The sequence below is a fragment of the Amphiprion ocellaris genome, chromosome 15 (assembly GCF_022539595.1).
Source record: "Amphiprion ocellaris isolate individual 3 ecotype Okinawa chromosome 15, ASM2253959v1, whole genome shotgun sequence".
Lineage (NCBI taxonomy): Eukaryota > Metazoa > Chordata > Actinopteri > Pomacentridae > Amphiprion > Amphiprion ocellaris.
This window is the reverse complement of record NC_072780.1, coordinates 2,658,463-2,670,536: the sequence shown is the minus strand read 5'-3', so window position 1 is coordinate 2,670,536 and position 12,074 is coordinate 2,658,463. Positions and strand designations below refer to the sequence as shown.

Here is a 12,074-nt window from a genome sequence, read left to right as displayed (position 1 = left end):
TCTATATTTTAAAGCTTTCAATGTGAACTATATTCTGTATTTTAATGTGGACCTACCCCAGTCCTCGCTGGTCAGCAGGTTATCAGCGAAGAACCTCTTGTTCAGGTCTAGGTCCAGGTCAAGATCGGAGCTCATCTCCTAAGGCGGTGTTTGATATCAGCTAGCTTAGCTTAGCAAACACAGGAAAACCAGCTTCAGCATCCAGCTAGCTGACCTCTGGCAGGCTCAGTAATCATTTAAATGATTAAATATCTTCAGACTAAACGGGGTTTCCTTCGGGGAGTTGGTTTTTAGGTCCAGTTCGTGTTTCCAGTCGGTCCTTCCCTTTCCTTTCACATGACAGACGAGGAAACGCTCTTTCTATAAAGTCCCCGCCCACTCCGGGCAGAGGAGCCAATAACCGCAAAGAAAGGTGTGATTGACGACACACACGCCCATTAGGATGGCTCAGTAAGTGCCATTGGGGAAGTAGGGAGTATATTGTCGAGGTGACAAGGTTTTAAAGGTGATTTGGACCAATCGAATGCCTGTATTTTGATTGGCAGGCACAATTAGCCAATGAACGCGAGCAGTTTTTAAAATCAACAGATACCCAAGCCACTCCTGCGTTAGCTGAGCAAAAAAAATGTGAAACACGTTGATTCAAGCATTGAATTTATTAACGTCGCGTTATTTCGATCTGTAGGCGAATTTAAAAGAAGCTGTTTCATACAAATAAGCAAACCAACGCTATGAGTTGGTAAATAGCCTCTCCTGCTGCTGGGGTTGTTATTTTTAAGGTCATTTTTGTAGGATGGAGAGTGGGAGTCATTACATAACAGCAGAGGGGTGGAGGAGGATGAAATGAAACCTGCAGTAGCCTGAACCTAGAAAGAGATAGTTTCTACATCTATTAAAGCTTCCAGAGGATGGAGCAGGTGCTGCAGAGTGAATGTTTAACAGGATGGTGAGATAGCTGCAGGTTAGTCCAGAAACATGCTGAGGTTAACTGGTGATTCTAAATTTTCCATAGGTGTGAATGTGAGTGTGATTGTTTGTCTCTGTGTAGCACTGTGATAGACTGTTACCTGTCCAGGTGAACCTGTGCTAAGATAAGATAAGATAGATAAGATAGTCCTTTATTTCTCCCCACGCCAGGGGAAATTTACATTGTTACAGCAGCTTATGTAGCAATAAACATAGTAATAGTAATAAAATAATAATAGAATAGTAGTAATAATATTTACAATATGTACAGGGATGAGAATGAAATAGTACAGTATTGGCACACTGTAAACAACACAATATAAAGTGGCTTAAAAAAATAAGTTTAAAAAGTGCAAAGATGTAGCAGTGCAAGAATGTCTGTGCAGGAATCAGCTTTCTGAACACAGAAAATAGAATTACTGGCAATTCTAGGCTGGTGGCAAAGACAGTTCTACTCCCAGCACTAACTGGAGATTAGACGACAGTCCAGCTTTGAATGACTGGTGCCATCTGCTTTTATAGAGACGCTCAGAGACCAGTCACTCAGATCCACCTGCAGCTCGTCTGCTGATTACAATGTAGCACACCTGCTGCCAGCTTCACCTAGAACACACCTAGGAGAGAGAGAACAGGAAGCACTACCACAGTCCACAGCCTTAAACTGTGGCTCTCTCTCTCTCTATATATATATATATGTGTGTGTGTGTGTGTGTGTGTGTGTGTGTGTGTGTGTGTGTGTGTGTGTGTGTGTGTGTGTGTGTGTGTGTGTGTGTGTGTGTGTGTGTATATATAAATATATACACACACACACATATATATTCACTTGTATAGTTCTGAGAGTTTTTTGTATGTTTCTCATACATTGTTTTGTACTTTGGAATCCTGTCATTTTTACAGTCATTTTAAATATATATTTTAAAATACTACATTAAAAAATGTCTATTATCACATTATTAACGATGGTTTTAATTTTCACTCAGATCAAACTACAAAAAAATCTTGTAACTGTAATTATTATTTATCGGCAGGTTGTTGACAGCTGACAGATGGCTGGAGAAACCCAGAGCTTTACCTGCATGTTGCTGTTGTAGAAATCACCGAGAGAAAATGTATAATACATAAATGTAATGTATAATGTCATAAACGTCTGTTTGTGAAGTTGGGGGTAAAATGGTTTAAATGGAACCTTTCAGAAAAAAATCATGCAAGAAGCTTCCTGATTCTCTTCATGTTTTCCTGCTGACTGAATGAATTCTTCAGGACATAAACACGTTTGTTGTTCTTTTACTGTTTCCCCCAAAGTTTCCCATTTTCCATTAATAAACATTTCAGAACTTTCACATGAAGCATTGTAATTACTAAACAGAGATCATTAGTATTTTTTCTTCTGTTGTTGTGCTGTGAGGATTTTACCTGAGACTCATTATTTGAATATTGGTTCTTTTTGAAGGTTTTTAAACATTTTGAAGATGACTGAGAGTCGACTCGAAGCTTCCTGGTTGCAGAGCTGTGGATGATGATCCTGAGCTGCTGAAGCTCTGGACATGGTTGGGTTGTCTTAATGTTGTGTGAAGTGTGAATACAAATCTAGATTTTCCGTAATGATGACGCTCAGTTCTTCTCTTGGTCACTGCAGGAAGAGGAAGAGCAGTTGGGATGTAAATATGTGACTGTAGTTTCATATTTTAGGCAGAGCTGCAGTTCCATGTTTCCTCTAAAGATGCTCAGTTTTGTGATCTTCTGTCATGTTTCGTTCCTGATCCACTGCACAGAAAACTCCACAGGTACAGATTAAATGTAATTCCTTTCTGGTGGTACTTTAATGACTAGTACTGAGTTTTATGTCCAGGGTATATTGTGTACAGACTGCAGCAGCTATTATTGTTCAGTTATTATTTGTTAAAATCTGTAAGATCGACTTAATTTGTGCTGTTTTTGCACCATAAATAAATGTTTGTTTTTCATTAGGCTAAATGTCTTCAAACATGATGCACAATTCTTATGTCTTAAGTTTTATGTTTAATGAAAATACTTGTTAGTTAAAAGAAAATACTATGATTTAGATAATATGTTATAACTGTTATATTTATTCATGAAAAAAATAACCTTGATACTAATTTCTATAAAATGTATATGAAAAATATTTTACAAATGTATTTATATATGTATAAATACAGACATTTATTTCTTGAATTCAGGTTTTTAAAACTTTAATTTTCACCCCAACAAATTAAAAATGCAAATATCTAAAGGTAAAGTAAAATGAATAATAATAATGAAGGATATTCTATTCTAAACACCAGTCATGAAGTAACAACAGCAATCCAGTGGGCTAGATAGATAGATAGATAGATAGATAGATAGATAGATAGATAGATAGATAGATAGATAGATAGATAGATAGATAGATAGATAGACAGATAGACAGATAGACAGATAGACAGATAGACAGATAGATAGACAGATAGACAGATAGACAGATAGATAGATAGATAGATAGATAGATAGATAGATAGATAGATAGATAGACAGAGAGACAGGTACTTTATTATGGTTATCATCCATCTGCATCTCTTCAGTCTTTAAGTACATTGAGTCATAATGTTAAAAAGCTGGTAATCCTGTGTTTAACACGTCAGAATCAACTGTAATTGTGCCTGACAGTATTTTCCACTGCGGTTGTTATTGGAGGCAAACTGGGCGACAGTGAGGCTATTTTCCATGTGATAAAAGAGGAATGGCGGCTAAAACAGGAAACGGCAAAAAGCTGACTGTCAGCAGGATATGAGTGATGAAGTGGCACCGCGAATACAGCATCGTGTAAATACAGAAGATGTGCCACCAGATATGTGAGGCTGAATCCTGGGCTGATATGTGTAAAACTGTGCACAGTTCACATCTGATTTTATCTGCGTGATGGAATGGAACACCCATAAAAACACTAAAGTGTAATGTTTAAAGTAGAAGTTCATATATCTGCACAGTTTCAGTCAATGTGGAAGTGTCTACCTTGGAAATGTCAGACTAAAATAAAGAAATATACATATCAGGCTGATATGAAAAAAACATACAGCAAACACAAAAGCAGTAGTTAGTGGTCTATATATGTAGTTCTAATCATATATGAACATTTAAACTGTGCTTAAAGTGCATCTACTGTGTTGAAAAAAGTAACAGTACCTTTATATTACATTACATGGAAGAACAGACAAGTAAAACTTTTTATGATTACAACGAAATTAAATCAAATTAAGTAAAGTTTGAGATTAAAAAAACATGTTTCTAACCCAGGTCCTCAGACAGGAAGTGTCAGGTCCATGGACAGTCCTTCTCCTCAGCCAGGAAGTGTCAGGTCCATGGACAGTCCATCTCCTCAAGCAGTGATCCGGTTTTCGGTCCCGGAGGATCACCACATCTGTCTGCCATGCGACCTCTCCGACAGCTCCGATGTGGTCTGGACTTTCCAGGACAGGAAGGTTCTGGTGACCCGACAGGGCAGCTACGAGACCAACGAGGACAGCCGGCGCTACCGTCTGCAGTCTGACGGTGGACTCTGCCTCCAGCAGCTCGACGACTCAGACGACGGAGGATACCGCTGTAACCAGCTGCTGGTAGCCGAGCTGCAGGTGCTCTCAGGTAAGCAGGAGGTGGAGCTATGAGTAGTGCTTTATGGAAAGGATGGACCTTCACCCATGAGCCAAACTGTCAGGCGGTTTTGGTGTCCCGAACCTTTGAACATGTAGAACCTGTTTTGGAAAGAGAGTTTGGGTTTCAATGCTGATTAGTTAAACTTGGATAAATGATGTTTGTCTTTGTCCAGTAGCATCCTCATATCTCTAACATCATCGTAATTTATCTCCATTGTGCTGGAGTTGAGTCCAACACCTACTGCTGTTTTATTGCCCTCTGAGTTCAACACCTGACCAAAGCTGTAGATCCGACACCACAACGGAAACAGAAAGGCTGACATGGCAGACTTTCTGTAAATGTTTGTTCCTACGGTGGAAAGTCTCGTTTTATGTTCCCTCACAGCTGAAGCAAGTCATTTTGAATATCTTGTAACAATCCAGAGCTGATCTGGGATAGTCCATGAACACCCTCTGGTCATCTTCTTGGACTGAATGGTTATATCAAGACAATGAGGTCCAATCACCTCTGAAACAGCAGGTTTGAAGGTTTCCCCTGGTCCACACCCGGTTTCTCGAGTTCCTTCAGTTTTACTGAATTTTCTAACAGTCTTTAATCCGCCACAGCAGTGCCATCACTTCTAACACCGTTCAAATGTTTAGCTGGACCAACATCCAATGAGAAGATTCACACAGAGCAGCATCATGGCCAACACTCTGAATGTCCTCGGTGAGGGATTAATGAAGTTGGTCTTATCTTAACATTTCAGACCTGTCCTAATTGTGTTTAAATGTGATTCTTGGAATGGCAGCCAATTTAAAAACACAGGAAGCGTAAGGGCAGTGCCAATATCTATAATACCATGCTATAATACTATATGCTATGCCAGAAAAAGATTTAGTATGTCCCAATACACAGTATGTCAAATGTAGTAGGGAAAAATATCAGCATGTAGTACTGCTTCCCAATGGATTTTGCAGTTTTCAAGTTGTAATGTTTTAGTGGATTCTGACCCACAATCCTCTACGAAGTTGCGTCACATAGATCAAGTTGTCTCACAACAGTGTAAACAAGCTAAAGCCACTAAAACACACAAACAGGTGACTACATTTCACACTACAGACTGTGATGGTCAGAATTTAAAGTCCTAGTTGTATGCAGACTGCAGGAACTCCTGAACAGGTGATGTCTTTTTAAAACAGCAGTTGTCTTCCTATGGAGGCATTCAGTAACAAGCCATCAGAACGAACCAGACTGGAGAGTGGAGCTCTCACATCATCTAGTTTAGTCTCCAGAAGAAAGAGAAGCATCAAAATGAAGGAATACGGCTGCCTGCCATTAGAAAATCAGCACCTTGGCTTTCTTCTTTGTGTCTGATGCCTGCTGTGATAATTCACCTGTAAGGCCTGGTCATCTAAACATGTAGAATACATGACATGACATTATTTTACAGATTTACAGTTTATGGAGGTTGGGTATTATCATGGTTGTTAGCTTGTTAACTGGGCAAATGTCCCCGGATCTGTCCCACAAATGTTCTTCTACATGCACGGTATCTCTTTGCAGTGAAATGATTATTTAAAGTCAAGTCTAATACAGGTTAAGCTTGACTTTAGCTTTCTAGCTAACATTTGAACAGCCAGTAAATAAGATAAAAGGACATTTACGTTCACTTTCTTTGGATTAAACACAACTTTTGCACAGCTTTTCCTGTAGATTTCATATTGTCAGAGGGAGCTGGATGTTGCGGCAGCCGTCTCATTGAGTTCTAGCTTCTTCTTAGAGCTACCATCACAACAGAATCCCTGAACACCTTCGGGAGCCACCTCAGAAAAACTCCATGATTTGGCCTCTGCTGGTCTGCGGTGTTCAAGTAGGTTTCCAGGTTTGCGAAAAAGGTGTCCAAATAAAAAAAACATTCAAATATGTAGTAAAAAAATCAAGTCTCAAGTCACTTGTCTAAGTCTAAGTCTGTATTATCTAACTATAGTCTAAGTCTAGTCACAAGTCACAAATATGAAGTCCAAGTCAGGTCAGTGTTTGACAAGCAGGTCTGAAGTCCTAAAATGTGTGACTGTTTCCCCTCATCTGTCTAGAACTACGCAGAACTTAACCATAGAGGTGGTGGGTCAGAAAACACTGGTTGTAATGGTCAGAATGTTAAACATTATAAAACACTGCTGTGGGAAACAGATAAAAATGACTGAATAATCAGGTTAATTAATCTGAACAGAAACCAGCAGAAACCACAGACTGTGTAACAGGAAGTGAACCTGTTTCATAAGATGTGGTTAAATTCTCCATTTATTCTTCTGTTTTCGGTGTGGAAGAGGATGTTGAAGGCGGAGCAGAAAGACGGATAGATAATAAATAATATATATATATATATATATATATATATATGTATTATATATATATAAAAATTCTCACAGATGATGTTGGTCAGATCAGCCGCCCACTGAAGGATGATGAAATATTCAAAGTGGAAATGACGGCAGAGTTCTGGGAAACTGGAAACTCAGATTTAGGACAGAATGTCAGCAGTCTACTGATTAAACCTGAGACCTCCATGTCAGTGATGGGAAAGTATTAAGAGCTTTATCTTAAGTAAAAGTCACAACTTTAAAAAAAAGGACTTAAATGTTACTTGAGTGAACACAATTTTAAGAAAATGTGCCATAAAAGTAATTTTATTACATAGTTGTGTGTTATATTTTTATGTCCCTACCATTGAATAACATGTAAACAGTATTTTAATGTGTTTACTGGCTGCAGTAGAGGTAATTTTGCTCCATGTTTTAAATTTCTAGGTGGTTTAATTTAATCAGCTAGCTTCACAATTAATGTTTAAACAGCCATAAAACTATAGATTTAACTGCAGGAAATAATATCAATTCCACTAGACTCAGTTACTGCAACTCTGAAATGTCCTCTTTGTTGAAAGAAAAGCATTTTTTTTTCCCAATGCAGATAGCATGAAATGAATGATAAATCCAGTGTAGACATTCTTAATGTGGTAAAAGACTATTGTAGCTGGAAACAGCTGATTTTTAATGGAATATCTCCATTGGGGTACAGAGGAACATTTCCAGCAACCATCACTCCTGTGTTCTAATGCTACATTGTGTTAGCTGATGGTGTTGAAAGGCTCATTGATGATTAGAAAACCCCAGACTTTAGAAGGGTGGTGTACATTCTGAAACTAACCTCCGTGGTCCGTCCTCAGGTCAGGACTTCAGCGTGTCTGAAGGCCGGACGCTGCTGCTGCCCTGCAGATCCTCCAGACCCAGACTGAGGTGGAGCCGTCAGAAGGAGGGAGGGAGGCGGGAGGTCATCTTCACCCGCTTCAAAGACGGGACGGTGAAGTCGGAGACGGATGGCAGCCGGCTGAGCTTCACCAACGACGCCCTGCAGATCCAGGATCTGCAGCTGGACGACACCGGAGAGTATCTGTGCAACGGAGTCCTGCAGGCCAGAGTGGGCGTGTTGACAGGCTGGTTATTAATCATGTGTATATATATATACACACACACGTGGACAAAATTGTTGGTACCCCTCGGTTAATGAAAGAAAAACCCACAATGTTCACAGAAACAATTTGAATCTGACAAAAGTAACCAGAAAAGCACTCAGAGAGCGCAGTACTCCGCCAAGGCTGTTCAGTTGACGTATCGTTTCCGACGGATGAAATCTTTAATAAAAAATTTAATTTCTGAATAATATGTGCAGCTGTAGTCACAGGAACATCAAGCTGCTTGGAGATGGTCTTCTAGCCTTTACCTTTAACATGCTGGTCTATAATTTTCTTTCTAATCTCCTGAGACAACTCTCTCCTTGGCTTCCTCTGGTCCATGTTTAGTGTGGTACACACCATGTCACCAAACAGCACAGTGACTACTGTAACCCTATAAATAGGCCAACTGACTGATTACAAGTTTGTAGACACCTGTGATGCTAATTAGAGGACACACCTTGATTCAACATGTCCCTATGGTCACATTATTTTCAGTCTTTTCTAGGGGAACCATCATTGTTGTCCAGGCCTGTTTCATGAGTTTATTTTTTAAAATAATTCTGTTGAACCACGGTTCAAAAGCAATGTCTGATTTTCATTGGTTCATTTTCATAGAATTGTTATTTATTATTGTTTTTGTCAGATTCAAATTATTTCTGTAACCATTGAGGTTTGTCTTTCATTAACCGAGGGGTACCAACAATTTTGTCCACGCATGTGTGTGTGTGTGTGTGTGTGTGTGTGTGTGTGTGTGTGTGCGTGTATATATATATATATATACATATATGAAGGTAAGTGACATCCCATTCCTAATCCATAGGGTTCATTATGACATTGGTCCACCCTTTACAGCTAGAACAGCTTCAACTCTTCTGGCAAGGCTGTCCACAAGGTTTAGGAGTGTGTTTATGGGAATTTTTGACCATTCTTCCAGAAGCACATTTGTGAGGTCACACACTGATGTTGGACCAGAAGGTCTGGTTCTCAGTCTCCGCTCTAATTCATCCCAAAGGTGTTCTATGAGGTTGAGGTCAGGACTCAGTGCAGGCCAGTCAAGTTCATCCACACCAGACTCTGTCATCCATGTCTTTATGGACCTTGCTTTGTGCACTGGTGCACAGTCATGTTGGAAGAGGAAGGACCAGCTCCAAACTGTTCCCACAAAGTTGGGAGCATGGAATTGTCCAAAATGTCTTGGTGTGCTGAAGCATTCAGAGTTCCTTTCACTGGAACTAAGGGTCCAAGCCCAGCTCCTGAAAAACAAGCCCACACCATAATCCCCCCTCCACCAAACTTTACACTTGGCACAATGCAGTCCCACAAGTATCGTTCTCCTGGCAACCTCCAAACCCAGACTGGTCCATCATATTACCAGATGGAGAAGCATGATTGGTCACTCCAGAGAAGGTGTCTCCACTGCTCTAGAGTCCAGTGGAGGCTGCTTTACACCACTGCATCCCATGCTTTGCATTGCACTTGGTGATGTATGGCTTGGATGCAGCTGCTCGGCCATGGAAACCCATTCCATGAAGCTCTCTGCTGAAGCACTGTTCTGGAGCTAATCTGAAGGCCACATGAAGGTTGAAGGTCTGTAGCGATTGACTGCAGAAAGTTGGCCACCTCTTGGCACTATGCGCCTCAGCATCCGTCAGTTTACGTGTCCTACCACTTGGTGGCTAAGTTGCTGTCGTTCCTACACACTTCCACTTTCTTATAATACAGCTGACAGTTGACTGTGGAATATTTAGGAGCCAGGAAATGTCACGACTGGATTTGTTGCACAGGTGGCATCCTATCACAGTTCCACGCTGGAATTCACTGAGCTCCTGAGAGCGACACATTCTTTCACAAATGTTTGTAAAAGCAGTCTGCAGCCTAGGTGCTGGATTTTATACACCTGTGGACATGGAAGTGATTGGAACACCTGATTCTGATTATTTGGATGGGTGAGCCAATACTTTTGGCAATATAGTGTGTGTGTGTGTGTGTATATATATATATATATATATATATATATATATATATATATATATATATATATATATATATATATATATATATACTACCATATAACTGAGCACTTCTACTTATAACTTATAACTAATCACTTAAAAAAAACTCAGTTTCCTTGTGAACATTGATATTTAACTGTGGTTTTAGAATGACTTAGTATCTTAAAATGAGTCTTCTGAGACGTGTTGAGCAGGTGTTGTATATTTGAACATTATTCTGTTGTTCTTGATCGATTAATTTAAATTCTAACTAATTTCTTTGACCTCTCAGTGGCCCATGAGCCAACCAGCATCCCAACATCCACCAGTACAGCTCAAACATCTGCAGTGATGAAGACAGGTAGGATTTATTTCTCATTAATGCCAGCTTGTAGATTTTTAGAACACTTATGTTTGTGCTTAAAGAAGCTGTTGACATTAAAAACCACATGTCAGGATGAGATGAGCTGAAATTTTAAAGTAAACCAACATCTTAAATCATTGCTGCAAATGGAAACATGAGACGATGAGACACGTAGAAATGTTCAAAATACCTGCAAGTTAGAAAGTTTCACTGGGAATAGTAAGCTTTAAACTTTACCAAATAAAATTTAATTTTATTCTATAAAACTGTTATTTTTATGCAGTCATTTCACATTTATTTCATCAGAAATGCCAAAAATCCCAAATAGTAAAAAATCAAACAGTATTTATAGAATGTGTGTTTTCTGTTCATCAGATGTGGTTGAAACAAAGAAGAAAGAGAAGAAGAGGCCAGAGAATGGTTGGTCAGCTGCTTCCCCCACAACTCACATTTCTAGTTGGCTTCCAGATGCATGGATGACCAGATGTTGGGTTGACCAGATGTTGGGCTGATCAGATGTTGGGTGGGCCAGATGTTTGGTTTCCAGATGTTTGGCTGACCAGATGTTTGGTGGACCAGATGTTTGGTGACCAGATGTTTGGCTGACCAGATGTTTGGTGGACCAGATGTTTGGTGACCAGATGTTTGGCTGACCAGATGTTTGGTGGACCAGATGTTTGGTGGACCAGATGTTGGGTTTCCAGATGTTTGGTTGAGCAGATGTTTAATGGACCAGATGTTGGGTTTCCAGATGTTTGGTTGAGCAGATGTTTGGTGGAGCAGATATTTGGTTTCCAGATGTTTGGTGACCAGATGTTGTGTCTGTTTGGCTCTCAGCTCTGCTGCTGGTCGTAGTCGTGGGTTTGGGGTTGATGATCGTCTTCATGGCGTCCGTCTGCGTTTTACTGACCAGCATGAAGTGCAGGAGGATGAAGAAATTCAGATATGCAGGTAAATTAGAGACAGAAAACCAGTGGTGTTGTTATTTTTATGATGCTGTATAGTATATATTTTATTCAGACAGTAGACTGAGATGGTTTAATGAAAACAAATGACAAGAAAATTAACTTAACCGGCCGCCCGTATAGCTCAATGCGTTAAGCGGGTGACCCATGTACAGGGCTAGTCCCCGATGCAGCTGGCCCGAGTTCGATTCCCACTCGCGGCCCTTCGCTGCATGTCTTCCCCCGATTCTTCTCCCATTTCATGTCTCTTTCTCTCACTGCACCTATCCAATACAGCTGATAAAAGGCCAAAAAAATAACTTTAAAAAAAAAGAAAATTAACTTAACCATCATTTTGAGTTCTTCACATTTGAAAATGTTAAAAGAAAATACGGATTTGAGGTCCCTAAAGAGTATAAAACATCTGATATTAAAAAAAATGAGACAAGAATTTATTACTAACAAACATTTTTTCCATATTTTAACAGTGTTTTCCTATAAAAAATGGAAGTTAGATGATAATGATGTAATGAACAGACTACAGACAGGAAATCTCTGATCTAAACAGAAACCAGGAACTGAACCTGTTTCATAAAATGTGGTTAAATTCTACATTTATTCTTTTTTTTTTTTGGTGTAAAAAGAGGATGTTGGAGGCAGAGCAGAAA

At 39.6% G+C, this 12,074-nt stretch overlaps 1 protein-coding gene across 2 annotated transcripts in view; it reads right to left on the bottom strand.

Moving 5' to 3' along the window:
* The window catches only part of atf6b (activating transcription factor 6 beta), a 31,294-nt gene extending 30,944 nt beyond the window's left edge, over positions 1 to 350 (bottom strand). For both annotated transcript variants that reach the window (XM_023270247.3, XM_055017947.1), the window contains exon 1: positions 57 to 350. In XM_023270247.3, coding sequence (XP_023126015.2) covers positions 57 to 135 — 79 coding nt within the window. In that variant the 5' untranslated portion in view covers positions 136 to 350. The remainder of the gene's footprint in view (positions 1 to 56) is intronic.
* Positions 351 to 12,074: the final 11,724 nt, after the last annotated feature.